The sequence below is a fragment of the Hypomesus nipponensis genome, chromosome 15, assembly GCF_054491055.1.
Source record: "Hypomesus nipponensis isolate SF chromosome 15, ASM5449105v1, whole genome shotgun sequence".
Lineage (NCBI taxonomy): Eukaryota > Metazoa > Chordata > Actinopteri > Osmeriformes > Osmeridae > Hypomesus > Hypomesus nipponensis.
Window position 1 is genome coordinate 11,098,249 of NC_140375.1, and position 22,583 is coordinate 11,120,831.

General features: G+C 46.8%; 1 protein-coding gene across 3 annotated transcripts in view; it reads left to right on the forward strand.

The window, feature by feature from the left end:
• The window catches only part of rap1gap2a (RAP1 GTPase activating protein 2a), a 45,992-nt gene that overhangs the window by 6,826 nt on the left and 16,583 nt on the right, over positions 1–22,583 (forward strand). For 2 of the 3 annotated variants that reach the window (XM_084674056.1, XM_084674057.1), the window contains exon 3: positions 22,389–22,473. In XM_084674056.1, the coding sequence (XP_084530182.1) occupies positions 22,389–22,473 (85 nt within the window). Of the gene's footprint in view, positions 1–12,882; positions 13,350–22,388; positions 22,474–22,583 lie in introns of those variants that run through there. The other variant, XM_084674055.1, reaches the window with a different exon arrangement.

Genomic DNA, 22,583 nt, shown 5'->3' on the forward strand with positions numbered 1-22,583 from the left:
TTGTTACAATACCTGCCTGGCAGCTCCAGCAGAAACCCCAAAGCTGCTTCTAGTTGTGGAGCCGAATATTTACTCCAGAACAGGAGGGCTTGGTTAGCAAACAAGAACCAGGGCTAAGGCGGATGCTCTGTCTTGGTCTGGAAATACAGTTACTTCTCGCTGTGCACCTGCTTGGTGACATGCGGGAGTAGTGGGTCAACACCACATTCAAACAAAAACAAGAACAATAGCAAACAAAAACAACCCCCTTAGCCCCTGGCCCCTACCTGCTACCTTTCCTACCCACTATCCCCTTACTCTCTAGTTTCTATGGTAACCAGGGGTTGGATGTTAGGGACCAAGGGGCTTTGTGTTGTCATGCATTTGTATGGTAGTGGCATATCACAAGTTCAGGCCGCGTTCCCTCCTCCGGGCCTGTTCACAACCCCCTCCTGAGTCACTCCCAAGCCACAGCATGATTTTTATGCGGCGTGATGTTTCAGGAAGTAGTAATGAGTCATGCTCCATGGCCCGTGGGAAATAGGTACAGAAACCACGGTGAACCGCAGATTGTAAAATCATGGCTGTTTTATAGGAAGTGGTGCCCAACCCTTTCCTGTGACCTGAGGGCACACTTGTTAGCCCCCACCCCCCCTTCCTTCCCCACCCAGCCCCTCCCTCCTTGCTGCTCAGACAAGTCAAGTGGGGAGTGGGGAGTGGGGGTACTGCGGACGAGATCCTCATCTGTTTCTCCCTCACTCTGCTCAATTGATGTAGTGGTGAGTCAACATTGACTATTGCTTCTACTGATCACTAGAATAGTGATCTATCTGCTTGTCCTTCATTACATTGACATGTATTCATTTAGCAGACACTTTTATCCAAAGCGACTTCCAAGAGAGAGCTTTAAAAAGTGCATGGGTCACTGATAATGGCCGGGTTTCCCAGATTCGTTAAGAAGTTCTTAACGCTAAGAGTGTCCTAAGAACGTTCTAAGAGCGCTCTAGAATGCTCTTAGAACGTTCTTAAGAAGATCTTAGCGTGAAGAGCTTCTTAACAAATCTGGGAAACCCGGCCAATAACAACAAGATAGTTCCAAAGCATTGCCGGTAGCCAAAACAAGAAGCACACATTGTGAACAACCAAAACATAAGTGCCAAAGGGAAGAACCATAAGAGCATGTAGTTAAGCAAGTTACAATTAAACAACATGAATCTCTAAGTGCAAGTGTACCTCTAGAAAAACAAGCAACAGTAAATAAAGTAAAAATAACATTAACTAAAATAGAATATTTTGCAGCAAATACAACAGTTTAAATCAGTTGCCACTAACCAACAAGAGCAACAAGTCTCTAAGCAAGAGTCATTGTGATCCTTGAGGAAAGTAGCATTAGGTTCAGCAAACCATTCCTAAGTACCGTTGTACTCCCGGAACAAGTGCGTCTTGAGCCTTCTCTTGAAGGTGGAGAGACAGTCTGTGTCTCTGATGGAGGTGGGGAGTTGATTCCACCACTGGGGGGCCAGGCAGGAGAAGAGCTTGTGTTGGGACCGGGTGGTCTTGAGCGGTGGGACCACCAGGCGGTTGTCTGAAGAAGACCGAAGGTGGCGGGTGGGGTTGTAAGGCTGCAGGAGAGACTTGATGTAGTCAGGTGCAGTCCCGTTCACTGCTCGGAAGGTCAGTACCAGGGTCTTGAATCTGATGCGGGCCGTGATGGGTAGTCAGTGGAGGGAGATTAGGAGCGGGGTAATGTGGGAGCGTCTTGGTAGATTGTAGACCAGGCGGGCCGCTGCGTTCTGAATCCTCTGAAGAGGGCGGGTTGCGCATGCTGGGAGACTGGCGAGCCGCGAGTTGCAGTAGTCCAACTTGGAAAGGACCAGTGCTTGGACTAGCAGCTGGGTGGAGTGCTCAGACAGGTATCTCCGGATCTTCCGGATGTTGTAGAGGGTGAATCTACGCGACCGGGACACCGCAGCAATGTGGGCCGTGAGGGAGAGCTCGTCATCCATGGTAGCCCCAAGGTTCCTCACAGATCCCAGGGTGATTGAGAGGTTAGGGTTAGGGGTCCAAGGACAGAGCCCTGTGGGACACCAGTGGAGAGCTGGCGAGGGTCTGACAGTTTGCCTCCCCAGGAGACCTGGTAGGATCTTTCCGACAGGAAGGATGAGATCCACTGGAGTGCAGTGCCAGTGATGCCCATCTCAGAATGTCTGTAGAGCAGGATCTGGTGGTAAACCGTATCAAACGCTGCAGAAAGGTCCAGCAGAATGATGACGGATGACCTCAAAGCCGCTCTGGCAGATTGGAGGGCAGTGGTGCTTCATGCTTAGAAAGTGTTGCTTTCACCTGCTAGCTACAACAGATGTATTGAGCTGTTGTGCTGTTGGCATGCCATATCTATTTTGTCCAGCAGAGGGAGTCAAAAGAGAGGATAATGAAAAGTACTGGTGGGTACTGATGCTCTTTTGAGAAAGTAAGGTTTACACCAACAGCCACAAAGTTGAACCACTAGAGGGAGACGTATACCTGTTGTGTAACCACTGGGCTGGACATGATGCTTCCAGCTCTACCTGTCATGGTATTGGACAGTGTTTTACCTCTTCCTGAGCTGACTGGCCAGGAGATCCTGGAGCCAGCCTGCATGTGATTGTGAGGAATGTTATTCATATCACTTCCAAAATACTTGAGAATAATAAAAAATACAAACAATCACAGTTCTACACTTCTGCAATGGTACTGTAGGGTAAAGCATATATTTTTTTGCTTCTATTTGAGTTGACATGCAATGTTTTTTTTAGGGTTACTTTTACATTTAGTCATTTAGCAGACGCTCTTATCCAGAGTGACTTATAAGTAAGTACAAGGACATTCGCCTGAGGCAAGTAGGGTGAAGTGCCTTGCCCAAAGACACACCGTCGTTTGGCTCGGCCGGGAATCGAACCAGCAACTTTCTGATTGGTAGCCCGATTCCCTAACTGCTCAGCAATCCGACCTCCCCTTTAGGGCTGAGTATGCATATTCTTTATATATCTCTGTTGGACATATCAAGTTATCAATATGTACTCCCATTTCTGCTTATAAGATTTCCGCTAAAGGAGCTGTGGGCTCCCCATGCTCAGGGTATTGGCCATATCTCTTTGTGTAATTTTCTGCCTCCATGTTTTTATCTCAGATAGTTATTGTTAAGAGCCTCTCCCTTTGGGGAGCTTCGAAAGCTGTTGCCATGACAGCAGAGACAGAATATACCTCATCACATGTTTATCACATGTGGGATCTTCCACCAAGGCCCACAACCATGGCAATGCCTGTATGGACCTCACCAACCGTGGAATGTTCCCCCCTACTGGATCCCAATATGGCTGGTTGCTGTGTATATATGTGCTGTAGGTCGCAATAGCAACAATGTCTCTGGGGCTTCTGTCCTATACTGTCACAACATTGGTTGTCTTGTGACTTGAGAGGACAGGTGAAAGGGCTGTGACCTTTTTTTTACCTTCAGAACCATATTTGATTGACTAGTTTAATATCTAGGAAAGGGGACCAATACTTTAGGTACCATACAGAGTTTTGTTGATCGATTTTACAGAAGCAATTTTCCTCACGTGGTTCAAATTACCATCACTTTTCAACATGGTTGGGCTTTTTTATGCTGATATCGAGTGATGAGTTGCTCTCCCAGCTGGTCCAGTTGAAGTGAAAGCTGGCGTCTATTCTGTTGTGTTGCAGCATATTCAGGGAGGCTGTAGCTGGAGTGAAGTTAGCTACGGTCTCTGTTGACTGAACGTCTCCCTGAAGATGCTGCTGCCTGGTATTAGAAACGCAACATCATTCACACATACACACGCACACACAAAACGCATGCATTCAGTTATCTCTGATGTGTGTGTTGCCTATTATACTGAGCCGTCTCATCTTGATGCCCTCAGTGGACCAGCTGCCTCTTCTGACAAATATTTACTTCTTCCCATCCCCCCAATTGTGGGTATACACACTTACACACATGCACAAATACAAACACACCACATACACACACACCCACACCCACGCACGCATACACACACACACACACACACACACACACACACACACACACACACACACACACACACACACGCACACACACACACTGATAAGAGCACCATCTGGCCAGCGAGCTTTAATGGGGTTGTTAGGGCCCCATAAAGTAGCCTCTTGCCTATTGAGAGTATGCTTCATATCTAGGCTGCAGGGCCTAAGGGGCCTGGAGGTGGAGGAGAGGTAAAACATGCACACATCCATGCTATTACACACACTCTCTCTCTCTTTTACTTCAGCGTCTGTCTGAGGAGAGAAGAGGAAAGATGAAGTGTGTGTTTGGGTGTGTGAGTACTACAGCTCACCAGCACACAGCGTCTCACATGGACAGACACCTGTTAACCACCAATCCAATGTAATGTTGGATGAAGAGAACCCAATAACCTAACCTCACCTCACCTAACTTTGAGAGTAAGCCTTTATATAGTCTAATATGTTGTTGAACGAACACAACCAAATTCCTGATGATGCATAGATGCGTCGTCGGTGTCAGTGGGTGTCCTTTACTATGTTTCGCTTCCAGATATGAACTAACATGAAACCACAGAATTGTACAGCTAAGCCTGCCACTCTGACAGTAAGGGATTTGCTGTCTCTCTTGGTCTGTGTTTGTTGGTCTCGGAGGGCTGTTTCTCTGTGTATTCTGAATGCTTTTCTAATGGCTCTCCCTCTTAACAAAGCCAGACACTGTTGCTGTTGGAAACCAGCACTGGAGGAGAGCGTAGTGGAAGGGTGGCCAGCAGTGACAAACACATCCTCACTGCAAGTAACAGGCTCTTCTTGAGCCCTGAGCTGAGAGAATAAGATAGAGAGAGAGGGGAGAGGTCGAGAAAGAGAGGAAGAGGTAGAGTAAAGAAAGACAGATGGTAGGAGAGAGGGGAGGATGAGAAAGAGTTAGGATATGAAGAGGAGGGAAAGAGGGAGAGAGAGACAGAGAGAGAGGTACATAAGCAAGAGGGCAGCAGAGAGAGGGGGAAGAGAAACTGGAGAGAGAGGTAGAGAGAGGAAGAGCAAATGAAACAGCGTGGAAACAGTGACGCTTAACTGTGATTGGACACAGCCACAGAGGACAGCAACTCTTTCTTCTCTGCTCCTCTCAAGACAGTTTGAATCTCTAGCCTCACCTAAAATACCCTCGACACTGGGATTTAACTGAAGAGTACAACAGAAGCAGAGGTAAAAATAGAGAGACACAGAGAAAAGAGAGAGGGAGAAAGATAGGAGGCACAGACTGAGATAAAGACATATTGAAAGATAAAAAGATAGAGAAAAAGACTGACAGAAAGGAAAAGAGGTCGAGAAGCAGTTATCACACAGAAATGAAACAAACGAAAGACTGCTCAAAAAAATGAGAAAGAGAAGGAAAAAAAGTATGAATGAAAGAACGTTTTCATTCGTCTTTGTTCAGTGACCCTTACCTGGGTCAAGATGCGATGAATGGGCTGTGGAGCACACTCCGTCTTGTTCTTTTTGTCTCTTTTTTTTCTCCTCTTCTGACCCGCTCTGTGTGTCCCCACTCTGACCCCTTAGGGTCAAACGCCCATGATTATCAGTACAACAGCTGTGAACATGTGTACTCTCTTACTGCACTGGGTTGTCAGCGCTGTGTGAATTCTGCACACTCTAAATATATATCAGAATGACACTCATGTCACACTGCATGTTGTGTTTCACATACTCACTATGCAAATACATTCTCAGTATCCCCCCCCCATGTCTCTTACACACACACACACACACACACACACAGACACACACACACACACACACACACACACACACACATACACACACACACACTACTACAATGAGAGGAGATATTGAATGCGTGGCTTTGGGGTACTTATCTTCTGTCATAGATGACTTGTGAGAAATCTATTAGAACTGCAGAAGGGGCCTGTTCCATGTGTCAGAGGCTAGCTGAGATGGCCCTGTCTCCCTTCACCAGCTCCGCTCCAACCCCATTTTCTTTCAAAGGAATTATTTATCTCCACATTACCACCCATACCTGTCTGGCTGCGTTTCAAATGGGACAACTTGTTTGCTGCCATTTTGATAGATACAAAAGACTCCAAGCTTAGTGTTATTACTGATGCATGGAATGAATTCTGAATACATTTATTTTGCATCAAAATGTTTTGTGGTTTCCTTGATGAATGGAAGTGAACGCATAGAGTGTGTTTCTATTGTGTGTTCTCATGTGTCTTTGTGTGTGTGTGTGTGTGCGTGTGTGCATCTGTGTATGTGCCCGTATGTGAGGCTGTGTGTTTGTGTCTCTTTGTGTTGGTTAATTTATTTTTCTCTCCATATGCCATTTGCCCCTTCTCTCCTCTCTCTCCTTCCCAGTTTCCAGGGGTGAGGGAAGGGTTAACAAGCTGTCCTTGAATCCCTTTTGGCCAATGGGACAAGCAGGAAATTGATTTAGGAGCCAGATGTGATAAATGACATTTAGGCATTGAGGAGGAAGAGGAGGTGAAGGAGGAAGATGCAATGCTAGGAGGCTGAGAGATAGAACAGAGCAAAACAGGGGTTGAGACATGAAACCAGACAACCTTAAACAGAGAGCAGAAGAGCGAGAGAGAGTGAGAAAGAGCAAGAGAGAGAGATAGAGATTGATATGGAGAGAGAATGAGAGACTGACAGTGATAGAAAGAGATCGAGATTGAGTGAAAGTGAGACGAGGAGTGAGGGGTAGAGAGAGAGAAACATGAGAGAGAGTGGCAGAGATAGCGCATGTGTTTCAATATATGTTAGCTTTATCTATGTTTGAGTGAATATTATTAAAAGCCTAGCCTGCCGTTGCAAATGGGAGAAATACAATTATTCTACAAAGAGCGCAGTCTGCCAAATGACACTGATGACATTTTGTTCGACGGCCACAAAAGGGATGGAGCAGTCGGCGACCGCTTAGTGATTAGCAAAAAAAAAAAACAACATCCTGATTAGATGATAGAGCAATCATGGTTGACAAAAGAAAAGATCTCTCCCATTCTGGTGTCTGATTCCCTGTTGTCCTCTTCCTCTGATTCCATCAATGCTCTTTCTCTCTATTTCTCTCCTCATTCTTTCCAGCAATGGCCCCTGGTGGCAAATATTAGAGGGATGGTCAAGTGTTTTCTTTCAGGCTGTGGGTTTGGGAGGAAGGGGTGATGGATGATTGAAAGGGAGAGGGAAGGTAGGGGAAAGGGGGGGGGAATGAAAAGCGGAGGCATCGTGACCCTCCTGTTTTGCACGAATCTTTTCCGAGCACCATGAGAGCACTGTGATGGATGGTCCATCAGGCAATGTCTTAGACGCCCCTGGGGCCTTAGAGCAGGTCCTTAATAGTTGTCTGGGCTGAGAGGTGTGTGTATGTGTGTGTGTAAAGTGTGTGCCCGTGTGGGTGGGTGAGGTCAGGTTGTGTGTTTGTGTGTGTGTGTATGTCTGTGTTTATCTGTGTGTTTGGATTCGTGTGTGTAGGGCTTTATAGTGAGAGAACACTTGAGATGATCTCACACAGAGCATTTTACAGCAACTTCCTCTTTAGTTTATCACCCTTATTACCTTCACCTCTGGCACAACAGGGAGTGAGGTGTCTGTGTTTGTGTGTGTCTGTGAGGTGTCTGTGGGTTTGTGTGTGTCTGTGAGGTGTCTGTGGATTTGTGTGTGTCGGCATGGCAGCCAGAGAGAGAGCCAAGCAGCAGGTTGACATATGGCCGACCTGTAAAAATCACAAGGCCTTGAGTTTCCCAGGCCCCATGTTCTGGAGAGTAAACCCCAGGTCTGTGAACACTTGGGTTCCAGTCTTAGCAATGAAAACAGTCCTTCTCTGCGTTAAGAGCTGACTGTGCTAACATTTGTAAGACCCTGTTGTTGTGCAAAGTGCCCAGTTGATTTACAACATGTTGGTGACACCTGCGTATTGCTCCCCCCAGCCACTCTCAGTGTCTCTCACTCTTCATATGTGTCAAATGTATCTCTTTCTCTATATTCCCTTCTCTATATATCTCCTTGTGTCTCTCTCTGGCTCTCTCTGGCTCTTTCTCTTTTCTTTTCTCCTTCCCTTGAATGCTCCCTCTCCATCTGTTGCAGTTGGACTAACACATGGTGTCTAGTTTGGGCCACTCAGCATTGAAGCCCCCTAGCTCTAGGCTTCATCTCGCTCTCCCCTCCCTTGTCTTCTTTCTTTCTCTCTCTCTCTCTCTCTCTCTCTCTCTCTCTCTCTCTCTCTCTCTCTCTCTCTCTCTCTCTCTCTCTCTCTCTCTCTCTTTCTCTCTTACTCCCCACCCCCTCTCTGTTTAACTCTCTATTTTCGTCTGCGAGGGGTGGAGCAGCTGAGACGGAGTGAGGGGGAAACGACGGAGGTTAAACCCAAATGGAGAAATGGAGAGAGAGAGATAAAAAGGAAGATCAAGCGACGTAAACAGAGTGAACAGAGAGAAAGACACAAGCGGGCAGCCGGCGAAAGATGGAAACAGATTGAGAGTGATGGAGAGGGTGTGTTTCCAGCCAGTGATTGTGACAGGCTGTCTCTGTTGTGGCACCACCACCTCAGTGTTCTGGCCCCAACGTCAGCTTTTCAGGGACAAATCCACTCAGGAAGGGGTGGGGGGTGGGAGGGGGGGGTGGAGGCACTGAGGAGTGGAGGGATGGGCTGAAGGCTGGTGACGGTGGCGTTGTTGATGTTGTTGTCTTGGCTGCGGATGTTGTTGATGATGGTCTTAATTGTGTTGCTGTTGATGGTGATGATGTTTCTGTATTATGGTGGGTGTCGGGGTCGTGGTGGATTGGAGGGAGCTGGGTCTAATGGTGGTGGTGAACGTCTCCGGGAGTTTGGATAGGAACATCTAGAAACCTTTAGCCTGTGCAATACTAGTTCAATGTAGGTTCAAAACTCAACTGGGTTTGACATCACGCCTGGAGTATTTGTAAAAACAGCATCCACAGTATTTCTGATTCTATTGTGCGTGCTCATGCAGAATACTGCCTTTTCAGATGACCACGTGTTGGGGTTGCATCAACATACATTAGTGTTTACATGGTTTGATGTTCGGAACATTATGACCTGAGACCACATGACCTGTGTCTATTTTTACACCTGAGATGCAGTGACACACAGTATGGATGTACACACACACACACACACACACACACACTCTAATGAACATCCCTGGCTTGCCCAGGGTCAGATGCTGCAGTGATAATTACACTGGCTGTGGTCGTTGTGGTAATTAAAAGGTTGTCTGGAGTTTAATGCCTCAAGAATTTCATAGAACTTTCAAGTGCACTTATTTGAAATGCTGCAGTCATGCAGATAAGAACATGTGTGGTCAAGTGTGTGTGTTCACACACAGGACTGGATTGTGTGTGCACTGTATGTGTTTGTATGTATATGTAGGAATCAGTCTTGTTCAATTATTTTTGTTTACTTGTGCACACATAGTTTGTGTTCAGAATAGGAGAGTCTAAATAAAAGTGTTATTATTCATAGCATTGTTTTTTTTTTTTTTACAGTAGCCCTCAATTCTAAACCCAGTAAACGATCCATCATGTACAGCCGCCATTCATCAACACATCTCAGAAAGGACGAAAATACTGTACTACTGCAGTGGAGCCTACTTCGGCTTCTTACCTTGGATTACAGCTGACAGGTGCTGTGATAGGTGTTGCATACATAAATGTTGTACAAGAGGCCTGTTGTCGCAGTATGAAGGTGAGAGCAGTATAACAGTAAACATCAAGCAGGTAGGCTAGAGGGGTGCAAAGCTAACGGCGGGTTGTGTTAGCCCTGGGCTAGAAATAGAGATACAACTCTGTGAGCTAGTGTGGCTGCAGCAGCAGCAGAGTGAGGTCATCACTCACTGAAGTGAGAGCGCCATCACCAGCCAGAGCGGCAAGGCAGGGATGTGTGTGTGTCTGTGTGTGTGTCTGTGTGTGTGTCTGTGTGTGTCTGTGTGTGTGTCTGTGTGTGTGTCTGTGTGTGTGTCTGTGAGTGTGTCTGTGTGTGTGTCTGTGTGTGTGTCTGTGTGTGTGTCTGTGAGTGTGTCTGTGTGTGTGTGCAGGGCTGATTGGGCTGTGGAGGATGGGTGGAGGGGGCAAATGTTTGCCATGTGCTGCACTGTGCTATTTCAGGCCTGAGAGTTTAGCTTGGCTCTCGAAAGGGTAGTTAAACACAGAGGACCCCTAGCCACTTTCAACTTGTACCAGAGACAAGTATGTGTGTGTGTGTGTGTGTGCCTGTTTGGCATACATACTTATTTCAAGTGTAGTAAAATGTTGTGCGTGTACAGTACGTTATGCGTGTGTGTGTTTGTTCATGTGCGGGTGTGTGACTGAGTGAGAGTCTGTTCCTTTGAGGTCATGGCTGTCTCGTGACAGGGGACTGTTATCCAAGATGTGTGAGATGGAAGGAGTGGGAAGTGTGGAACGCAAAGGAGGGGTGTGGAAAGGAGGAGCTAACAGAGAGAAATAGATAGAGGCCGTAAAGAAAGATTGGGACAGCGACAGAGGGAGGGAAGGAGTTTAAAAAAAGGTGTTACTCAGCACAAGCGGTGAAGGTCACGCATTCATGTGCCTTGTTCCTGGATGCGTTCCTGTGGCACTGTTACTGTTGTGTGCATGCTTGCATGTGTGCGCTTGTATGTGTCAAGCATGGTATGTGTGCGCTTGTATGTGTCAAGTATGGTATGTGTGCGCTTGGGAGCATGGTTGTCTTACAGTTTTACTGAGACAGTAATGCATGTGGTGTCATTTGTGTTACAATGGCAGAGGAATGTTTGTTGATAAAATGGGATGGGTGCTGTGTGTAATTTGCTGTCACTGTGTGGGTTTATCTCTTTGGCATGTGCGTGTGGGCTTGGACGTGGGCATGTGGAACAGACAGGAAAGCAGGTTGTCACCACGGTCTGTGTGTCACATCAGGGGACACAGGGGTCCCCTGGCCCCCCAGTGACGTACAAGGCCGCCCCCTGTGGTGGTGGGAATGGTGTGTGAGTTTGTCTGTGTGCATGTGTGTGTGTTTGTGTGTGTGTGTGTGTGTGTGTGTGTGGGGGGGTGGTGAGGTAGAGGTGTGCGACCCCTAGAGAACAGTCACACTGAGGGGATCATTACCTGAAAGTGTGTGTGTGTGTGTGTGTTTGAAGATCTGTGTGCGCGTGATAAAAGGCAGAAGGATGGAGGTGTGTGTGGACACATACACAACCGTAGCTACAAAAGAATCCCTGTGTGGACTGAAGCTCACCAGGTGGATTCAAAGCTAGCTGTTTGTCTGTTCATCCCTCTCACACCCCAACCCCCCCAGCCCAAGAGACCCACCTTGCACACACAAGCACATGCACACGCAGTGTGTGGGCCCTCTGTGGGTCATGTGACCTTCAGATAACCTGAAGGTTGGCCATATTTCAGGTCTTCAAAGGTGAACAGGAAGACAGGGGTTCTTCAGGCAGGATTTGGGGCGGCAGTCACGTAACCATGGCGCTGAGAGAAAGGGGAGGGGGGACTGAGCTGCATCCCCACCTCGTTATCATATTTGCTGTCATGTTTGTTGTTCCCTTGGTCTAGTTCTGCTGTTGATTCTAAATACTGTCTCTGAACAGACAGAGTTATCTGGCACATTCCAGATTTTGTGGTGGGGGAGGTGTGTGTGGGGGGGTCTATCAAAGAGACTGCTGTTGAGGTTTGATGAGGTTGAATACCAGAGCAGGTCCTCATTAACATGCTAACTACACAGCTCAGAGGACAGCCCAGGTCAAATAGTCGGACCTCTGAAATTGGAATCTGGCATCGTTGAAAGACAGAGGGAAGACAGGAAAGGGGTATTTGAGTATGAAGTATGGAATGAACGTAGAAATTAAGTAATAATAGAAGTGGAAAGGGAGGTGAAAATGAAGGAAGTAAGATAGGAAGGAATGGAGGTAGGAAGGACGTAGCAAGAAAGAAGGTAATAGAGGGAAGGAGGGAACTCACTGAGTGGAGGAAGTAAGCTCGGAGAGGAGAAGGAACAGGTGGCCACAAAAAAAACAGAATGGGTGCAGTGCATCCTGGGAGCAGAGCTCTGTAGTATTTATGGAGCTTTCCAATAATCTGGGCATGGAGAAAGGGGCAGAGAAACAAAGAGGTTGTGTGCGAGGAATTGCATGGAGAAAGAAAGATGGAACACCCCCATGTTTTCTCACACATTGTACATTGATGCTACTGAATGGTTCATTTTGTTCTGAGTCATGCTTATATTCCGATGTCCTTGGAAAACCACAAAGCCTTCTGATATGCTGATTAGCCTGTTTGAATTGAGATTACAACCAAAGTGAGAGATAGCAATTTAGAGAGAGAGTGGAAGAAAGATGGGGGGAGTGAAAGAACAACAAGGTCACAGCGGAAATTAGATAGAAATCTAGCCGAATCACGGCCAGTCAAATGACAACAGACAGAACTGAGAAATTAGATTTACATGAGGAAGGTAAATAAATTCAGATTCTAAGAAAGAAAGAGAGAGAAGGACAGAGGCGACTAGTCGAGAGAGAGAGAGAGAGAGAGAGAGAGAGAGAGAGAGAGAGAGAGAGAGAGAGAGAGAGAGAGAGAGAGAGAGAGAGAGAGAGAGAGAGAGAGAGAAAAAGAGAGAGGAGGAGAAAGGGAAAAAGGGAGAAAGGGAGCAATGGATAGATTGAGAGAGGGAGAGAGGACAACTGGGAGGGACAGAGGGAGAGAGGGAGAGAGAAGGGCAGAGCAGAAGGAGGAGGAGCGAGGGGTGGAGTCAATACCAAGCCCTGCCTATCAGACTGAAGGTGGGCAGGGCTAAAGAAACAGGAAGGTGGAGAAAGCAAGCGTGAGGGGAAGAGAGAGATACAGAAACAGAGGAAGGGGGTGCGTGTGAGAAGCAGAGAGGTAGACAGAGATGAGGAGCCACATTCACTGTGTCTGTGAGGCTGTGTGTGGCAGAACGCTTCTGATTAGGAACCACAGAACAATCAGTGCTGATAGAAAAAGGACCTACATAACCTAATCTGGTACCCTGGATGACACGCTCGTTCGACAACATTGTGATATTCCACTGCTAGAATTGACCATCATAACCTGGGGCTTCTGGAACGTGATTTGGAACTTGAAATAGAGACACCTCGCAGGCTGGTAGGGAAGTCTGAGGACCTTGCCAGCTTCCAGAACCAGACTAGAACCATGTCGGAGCCCAGCGGGAGGGTCCACTCCAAGAAGGCCGGGATCAGAGCTGCTGTGATCCTGATCGGACTTCTGCACAAGTCCAGACGGGCCAAGGAGAGAGAGAGGGAGAAGGAAAGAGAGACGGAGAGAGAGAAAGAGAGAGAACAGTAGGTGAACTTTCCGTGGTCCTGGTGCCTTTGGCTGTGCGCCCAGCACTACCGCTCTGCACTGCAGCTCCCAGAGGGGAAGGCTGAAACAGCTGTACTGGCCAGCTTTTTCACATGCCAGTAGCTGGTTGTTTGAATAGTTCAGTGTTGTGACTGAGTACAATGCAATACCTTTTCTTTGACTTGACGATGACCATGGCTTGAAGTGGGTGTACTTGTTTTTCTGTGTAAATTTGTGTACCCACACCCTGTGTTTGACACCAGTGTATCTGGGTCAGTGGAACTGACTGGAGAGAAAGAGAATTGTGAAAGGTAGATGTGTCTTACGTCTGTGGCAGACAGAGAGAGAGAGAGTGAGAGAAAAATGAGAGTTCAAGTAAAAGAGAGAATGAGAGACACAGGTTAGAGAATAGGAGAAAGAGAGAGCGATAAGAGTCAATGTGAACAAGAGAATAAGAGAGAGATGTATAGAAAGCGATAGAGGTGCAGTAGTGGGTGGGAGTGGAGATAACTACAGAGTGACAGTACAAGCCTTTTATCTGTACATCAAGCTTGAGTCAGTCCACTCAGGGCCAAACATATGGTTATGTTTGTTGGTTCATTGGCCTGGAAAGAAGTACACAGTGAAAACACAGTAGCACCTCACACTAAACACACTCTTGATGAAATCACTGAAGACCAAAAGAATTGTCTCAATACTGTCAGCACACAAAGTGGGCAACATATTTTATGAAAGCACCAAGTATAACCTGTTTGTGTGTCGGTTGGTTTTATGTATGAAGGCAATTGCACAGCACAGTGAGAAAGAAAAAATAGAAAGAGTTTCGGACACCCTCAGGGCTTCATCTCTCTCTCTCTCTCTCTCTCTCTCTCTCTCTACCTTTCTCTCTCTCTCTCTCTCTCTCTCTCTCTCTCTCTCTCTCTCTCTCTCTCTACCTTCCTCTCTCTCTCTCTCTCTGTCTCTCTCTCTCTCTCCACCTTCCTCTCTCTCTCTCTCTCTCTCTCTCTCTACCTTCCTCTCTCTCTCTCTCTCTCTCTCTCTCTCTCTCTCTCTCTGTCTCTCTCTCTCTCTCTCCACCTTCCCCTCTCTCTCTCTCTCTCTTTCTGTCGTTGATAAATGCAAAACAACTTGTTGTATGCACACTCACATACAGTGTGTGCATTTGTGTGTGGACGTGTTTGAGTAAATGCATTTATCTGCCTTGGTGTAATTACTGCACACAGAAGACTCTGTATGTGTGTTTGCGCATGCAAGTGTGTGTGTGTGCATGTGTGTGTGCGTGTTTGATTGGCCTACTCCTTCCCTGAGGAGCACCTGAAGCCTCTCCTAGGCAGCGAGGGGGTTTAATTCCAGTCAAACTAGAGTTGAGGACTCTTGATCAACTCTAAAACCCTGATTAGACTCCCCTACTGGTCTCTGATTACCATTAACCACACTCATCCCTGCTCCAGCACTCCCCCATGGACACAAGTGTGTATGCATTTGTGGAAATGTGGATGTGTGTTTTTGTGGCAGTGTTTTAATGTGTTCTGGTGTGCAAATGTTTGCATGAGTGAATGAGAGAGTGAGAGTGCGTGTGTGTGTTTGAACATTTTGCTAATCTGACTCTTATCACAAAGTCACCAGGGACCTTCACGGTATCTGAGACAACTCAACTTGCTTCCCCTCACCTCAGTTGTTGCAGGTAGATGTGGAGAGAGAGACTGAATGGTGTGCTTGATCATAGAACAGTTTCTGACGGCATGAATCATCAAGCATGATTGTGTCTATGCTGTTGTCTGTCTTTCCTGGTGTTGCTCGTCATCACCAGTTCACCCTCCTTTTCAAGCCTTCTCCATTCTCCAACTTTCAGTTAAAACAACCTCTCTTTATTTTCTTACTCAGCCCTTTTCCAGTGCCTTTCTCTCTCTTGTGATTCTTTCTTTTTTTTCTTTCTGTCTCTTTGTGTATTGCTGTCTCCCTTTGTGAAACAGTTGTGATTAGCAGCTGTTTGAGTTTCAAGGATACAGCTCTGTCAGCACCCCCCCCCCCACACACACACACAGACACACAGACACAGTAAATCACTTTGACTTCCTTAAACGTGTGAGTGTGTTGATTGATCCTTCTGCAGCTCTGAAAGGGTACATGGAGTGACAGTGGGTGTGTGCATGTGTCATTGGTGTGTGTGACTGGACCAGTGATCTGTGCCCGGTAATGCATGAGGTGGCATTGTCTGTCTAACAAGTGCCCTGAGACGTCCCACCAACCACTACACCGCCTGAGCCCTATTTACAGAATATTGCACCCTGGGATTGAGGGGGTATTTTTAGACTGCGCTCATCTTTTCCCTCTCCGTCTCCTTCACCTTCTCTCTCCCGCCCTCTCTCTCTTTTTCTCTGTAATTATTTCACTTTCTCCCTCATTCTCTCCTTCTCCTTATGCCTCTCTCTCTCTCTCTCTCTCTCTCTCTCTCTCTCTCTCTCTCTCTCTCTCCTGTCCATCTCACTTTCTCTCCTCATCTCTTGGATCATTCATCACTCTCTAAATTCTCTCTCTCTGTCACACGTGGTGTCTGGGCAGACTGACTGGTTCAGAGGTTCGAAATTCTTTGGAATATTACCACATTAGTCTTCATCAAGGCTTAGTTCAGTAACATGAAAGAATATGAAAACCTTGTCTGGAAGCACAGTCCTTGCTTCCACTGATTCAAGGTGTATCCCACCTTGGCATAAAAGGTTAGAAACCCTCCTATATTTAACCTGATGCAATTAGTAGAAACTAAAGCTGGGGCCAGAACCACACTTACATGGACACAGAGTTTCCTGGGGGCTCTCTCAATAACAGTGTGTGTTGGAGGTGAGCCCAGAAAGGGTGAGACCTTTCCTGGTGTGAAGTTACAGAAACACCCCTCTTCGGCCACCTCACTGGGGACTGGGGGGGAGACGGGGGGACGGATGGAGGTAGAACGGAAAATACTTTGACAATCGTCCAAGTAATGAGCAAATAGGAGGGACTGAAGGAAGGAGTGAGTGGAAAGGTGAGGTGAGAGAAAGGGAGGATGAGTGTAATGAGAGAGCAGAGCAACAGAAGCCAGCACCACAAAACAGCAGTGACACGGACCAGCTCAGCACTACAACAGAGAAATCGAGAACAGAGCAACCCTACAGAGCAGCAGAACAGAGCAGTCGATTGCAGAGCAGTGGAGCAGTAGAGCGGAGCAGTGGAGAACTAAACAACAGAACAGAGGCACGACCAGCGTAGTCAGTGTGAGAGTGTGATCAGGCATCAACAGGTTCTCCTGTGCGTGTGTGCGTGTGTGTGTGTGTGTGTCTGTGTCCAGTTGGACCAATGCAAAGGCTTGCCAAGTCATCTGCCGCCCCTGTGGTTCTGTTGGCACACACCAGAACCTTCCATCATCGTCTGTCTTGAGCTGCTGGCACGGCAACAGGGATGGAGGGCGTTCTGCTCCTCATTCTACACCAGAAGACTCCAGGCTCTGTCTGTCTGTATGGCACTGTATGAACAACCTGGTGAAAGCCACGGTTCCGTTGTGTGACTAAATGACCGGTTTGTCAAAAGCGACGTAGTTCAAGTTGCTCAGCCCAGGGAGAGATGCGGGAAAGGCGGCAACAAATGAAGTCTCTAGTTTTGTCAGACTTGTCCTTGAGCGTCCCCCAAACCCCTGAACTCTGCCTCGACTCCCCATGTCAAGGCAATAACTGACCCTGCTTGTTGAGTGTGTTTTGTATGTGTGTGATAGTCTCTCTCTGAAATGAAATTCTCTCCTGCAGTCTATAAGGTCTCCATCTGAAAGCCAGGTCTCTGCTGAAGCTTCGTAACTCTGCAAGAACAAAGCTAAATGAAAGTGTTGACTCAATTTACTCAAAATTGATTGCATATTTGCTTGCCTTGATGTTGTGGTAGTAATTATTTCCAAATGTCATTGAGAGAGCAATTCCAATTATTCCCTGGCTTATGTGTGTATCTGTGGCAGTGTGTGTGTGTGTGTGTGTGTGTGTCAGTGCCTTCATCTGTGTGCCTGGTCATTGATAATGAGAATGTTGGGTTCACTAGCTGGTCAGTCCACCCAACTCCCCTCCCTTCTTTCCCCTGCTGTCTCTTTTGTTGGACTCTCTGTCTCTGTGTGTGTGTGTGTGTGTGTGTACACAGCCTGCAGATCTACACACCACAGAGGGGTTTTATAGGAAAAAACTGTCCCGTTGACCCTCTTGATTACCTGATGTGCTTATGGCCCCTGAAGTTGTGTTATCCTTCACAGGGTCCCTTTACCCACTGGCCTACACACCACCCCAGGTTGTGCAGCCAGCTCCGGTAGATAGTCACTCCACTTATCTGGATCTAACAAAAACATCGTTTAAAAAAAAGATTAAGTTAAATACTGTATGTATTTTTATGGATCCTATGCGCATGTATATATATAAATAACAACATGAATATAAAAGTAGGCATGGCCTAGAAAATAAGCAATTGACTTCATGCAGACAGCCTGTTACATGAGCTCTAATAGGATCTTGCAACCTGGTGTTGTAACACAGACATGGAACATTGAACTCAGTGGGAACTCACAACTTCCATTCACTTTCATCAATCTGATTACAGAATACCATGGCTCTGTGTGTGCACATATCCGTATGTGTGTGTACGTGGGTGGCTTTTTCTTGTGTGTGTGTGCTTGTGTGTGTGTGTGTTGGTCTGGCTGTGGCCTTTAAGGAGTGACAGGGGGGAAGCTCTCACTGTTTGCATTTCTGCCTCGAGGACAGATCGACATATAATTGATCCAGATCTGTGTCAGGGAGCAGCCATTACCATCAGATACGACAGGGTCTGATGCTGCAAGTCTGTCTGCTGTCACTACAAATAATAATGATTATGATGATGATAGCAGGGGCGGGTTGTGTGGAGGGGTGGCTGTGTGGAGGAGGATGAGGACAATGAGGAAGATGACAACAATTATGATTTTTTTACTGTGGGACCCAATGTGTACAGTAAGGTGCCAGTGGAAGAGCTGCACACCAGGCCTCTCTCTCTCTCTCTCTCTCTCTCTTTCTCTCTCTCTCTCTCTCTCTCTCTCTCTCTCTCTCTCTCTCTCTCTCTCTCTCTCTCTCCACAATATCAATGGCAATGGAACTGTGCTGACGAACTTGCCATCCCGTCTGTGTTGCGGTCCTTTTAATACGCAGCTTGTCGAAAGCATTAGAGGCTTGGTCAGAGATGCGTTGATTTCGCAGTCTTTGAAAGAGGATCACAAACATGATTGAGTTTCGTCAAACAAGATGCTGTATCAGGGCTCAAAATAGAAAGTCGCAATTATGATTTAATTGGTTGGAACATCTTTCCCCACTTCCCTCCCTCTATTTATCGACCTCCTCCTTCTCCTCCCTCCGTTCTGTCATTCCCTTCTTCCTCTTCTTCACCTTGCCCTCATGCTATCCTCTGGTTTCCTCCTGGGTGTTTTCAGCAGCAAGATGTGACTTGGGGATGCACCAGGGGAACATGACACAAACACAACTGCAGAGGAGAAGCCATTAGGAATGAATCAACTCTAATTAGAACTAATAAAGAGGGAGTGTGGGCAGAGGGAGGCGAGGGGGGGGGGGAGGGGACGTGCGTCTGTGTTGATGTTGGAAGTTAGAAACGGTAGACGTTGTGGTGATGCCGTGGCACTCCTTTTAGCTTTTAGCTTTTATTTTTCTCCACTGCTCATGTTCCTTTTCGAATGAAAAGGAATAGAGCCTTTTTGTCTGCCTTTTTGTCTGTCTCCAAATCCTACTGCCTTGGTATAAATGTCAGAGAATATAAATGGGCACCTTTAGAGTGACCTGTTTGAAATGAGGAGGTGCAGGGATTTGGGAGGAGATAGAAAGGGACACAATTTACTGATGTTCACCATCTCACCTGTGTTGGTGAGTGATGGCTGATGGACACTAAAACAGTAGACAGCATTTCTTTCTCTTGTTTTCTGTATCAAAGTGTCTGTGTGAACCTTCTCGGACTGTACCATCTTTAAAGGCAGGTCCTGTTCTGTGGACTGTACCATCCTTTAAAGGCAGGTCCTGTTCTGTGGACTGTACCATCCTTTAAAGGCAGGTCCTGTTCTGTGGACTGTACCATCCTTTAAAGGCAGGTCCTGTTCTGTGGACTGTACCATCCTTTAAAGGCAGGTCCTGTTCTGTGGACTGTACCATCCTTTAAAGGCAGGTCCTGTTCTGTCCCTTCTTTCTGTCCACCTTCTATGCTTCTCTGTCGGCTCGGTTTTCCTTTGTCATCCTGCGTCTCCCTCCCTCTGGCCACCCCTCCACCCCTCCACTCCTCCACCCCTCCACCCCTCCACTCCTCTCTTCCTCCAACTCCGCCCTCTTTCTCCCTCCCTCCATTGCTCTCATAGTGATGCAGACATTGCTTTATTACAATGGGGACAGGCGACAAGGACAACAACACTGTATATCACACACACACACACGCACACACACACATATACAAACATACACACACATACATATATACACACACACACACATGCAGCACCATCCACCCACGGCACTTTGAGACTGTATATATATAAGAGAAAGAAAAAGAGAGGGAGAGAAAGAGAAAGAGAGAGAGTGTGAGAGAGAGAGGCAGAGGGGGAGAGTGGAACAGAGAGAGAGGCAGAAAGGCAGAGAGACAGAGACCTGTGTGCTCACATCACAGTTGCCAGCCCAAGGGAGAGAGGTCTGAAACAGCTTTTCCACTTTAACAGCAGCAGTGACAACAGCTAAAGTGCAACAGAAACTAAGTATGAGACAAAGAAATGACTACAGTTTCCCTGGTTTTGTAGTGGTTGCTATGCACTCTTTGGGTGTGTGCAAAGCCAGTATGCCTGTGTTTAGTTAGTGTCCACCCTTGGCCACTCTAAGAATCAGCAGTAATGGAAGACTGGGACAGACAGAGCTCTTTTGTGAGAGTGCTGATTCTGTGGAAAGAATTTGCATGGTGAGATGGTGAGAGTCTGAGGCTTGGGCTGGGGCTGGGGCTGGGGCTGAGGCTGGGGCTGGGGCTGTGCTAAGGCAAGAACTGGACCTGGGGCAGAAGTAGAGGCAGAGGTAGAGGCAGATGTAGAGGCTGTGGAGGATCTAGATTGATTAGGAGGAAACTGTTGAGGGATGTGTTTGAAGTGAAAGGTTTAGGTTGCATGTTACAAAGACAGCAGTATCCAGATGTTAGTCAGGACATGTGTCATTTCCTCTGTAAATGGGTTGTTCACAATTACATTTTATACCTTGGAAATGTTCTAATTTAAAAAAATTGTCGACTCGTTTGTTCCACAGTTCAAAAAATTTCCACACACTGTACACTAAACATGCAGATGCATGTTCCTATTCTTAGAATATAAGGAACGTTTTAAATAATATATTGTTTCTTTTTCCTGAACTGTCTTGCAAAGGTGTCACAATTTTTCTCTGAATAGAGAGAGAGGTCAGTTTAAATCTGAGTATGTTCATGTATTCAGGGGCAGGCTTTTAAAAGTGGTGGTCCTAATTGATTGTTGGGAATGATGAGAACAATAGTGGGAAAATGTATGAAATTGACTTTGAAATCAAAAACAGCAAATACCCTTTTTTCTTGGTGGCTTTTGGGGGAAATAACTTTTTCAGAAATTTGCCGACCGTATGGACCAATTATCACCCTACGTCACACAACTGTCAAGCAGGCTCAACTGCGCATGTCGGTTGCAAAAGACAAACTTCTCCGCGGTCTATAACACTTGGAGTGTCGATCAGGTCATCATATATCTCTGGCCATTGGATTGCAGGGCTTGATATTAACTTTTTGAGGCTCTTGGCCTTTGGAAAAATACATTTACGTTTGACTTGTCTATGCACAAAAGTCACTTGACCCCGATACCCTTAAATAGCCTGACCAAGTGATCGGGCAAAACTAGCCTGGCTAACGGAGGTCGCTTTCTCAGGCAAATGACGGATGAAACAGGCTTGGTTAAAGAAATCCGAGATTCTGGCTATCTTCATCAGGCTCGTATCTACATTGGGCAGTCCTCCCTGACGTTTCTGGTGTAGAATTGAGTGAAATACAACATTGTGCACACTGCCAGTGAGCGAGTCTGACTGAGGCTAACGTCAAAACAGTGTAACGGGGACACAGTCTCACTCAGATTGCCAGTTTAAACAAATCACAAAAATAATCGGACCAGCTGGCTAAAAGCAGAATTCCCATATCTCTTGAGAGCTGCCCTGCTCGACTTTTTAGAATTGACTGTAAAACTGTAAAATTATGAACTTTGTGACATGACGTGAAGACATGGTTGCCGGTCAACTATGCGGTCTGTACCGGGCGACATTCTCACTCAAATTTCAAGACTTTCGTGACCAAAATCGAAATTCTGATGCGACAGATCAATGGGTAATCGCTTTCTCTCTTAAAGGCTATCCTCCTCGACCTTTTTGGTCTTTTTAAATCTAACTATTTGTATTATCCGTGTGGTCCTTTTGCCATTTTAAATGCTATCCTTTCCCGGTTTTCTGCAAGTACATTGCGCGCGCATCCCGAATGTTTACAAACAAATAATTGGTCTATACACAAAGACAGTGTATGTTGGTGTGTATCTACTGCGAGATCTTCAACTCCGTAAATTCACTCCAAGCGGTGAAGGGACAGCTAGATAACACGTGGCCCAACCTCTCATGAAATCACAGTCTTTCCTTGCTTCCTCTGGGACTGAAACACTGACACACACACACTGTTTTGGAGCTGGCAAGTGCCAGGAGCCCACTGGACATTATCTGTCTGTTAAATATCGCAGAGTGACTCACTAGTGGCTGCGTCTGAGATCAGAGAGATGTGCTGCTGACATCTGTCCTCAGAGACACTGAAAGCCATCACACACCTCACTGCTTTTCCCACACCGGGCTGGCTGAGGCAGCTCTCATCCAGGCATCACCCTGCAGCCTACACCCTCCCCCTCATTGTCTGGACCTGCGGTATGCTTCATCATCATTTTCCTCATCTTCATCTCTTCTTGTCTGCTTTTGTCTCCACAGGAAGCAGGAACTCCTGACCATTTCCAACGTCCCCCTGGGAGACTGCCCCCCCTCTCCCCCCCGCACCGCCCCACCATCTATGAAGGTAGGAAACAATTCACACAGGCTTGTCTACAAATGTACGCACCCACTCACACACAGTTGCATGCACACACACACACACACACCGGACAAACACACACAAACCGCTCTATG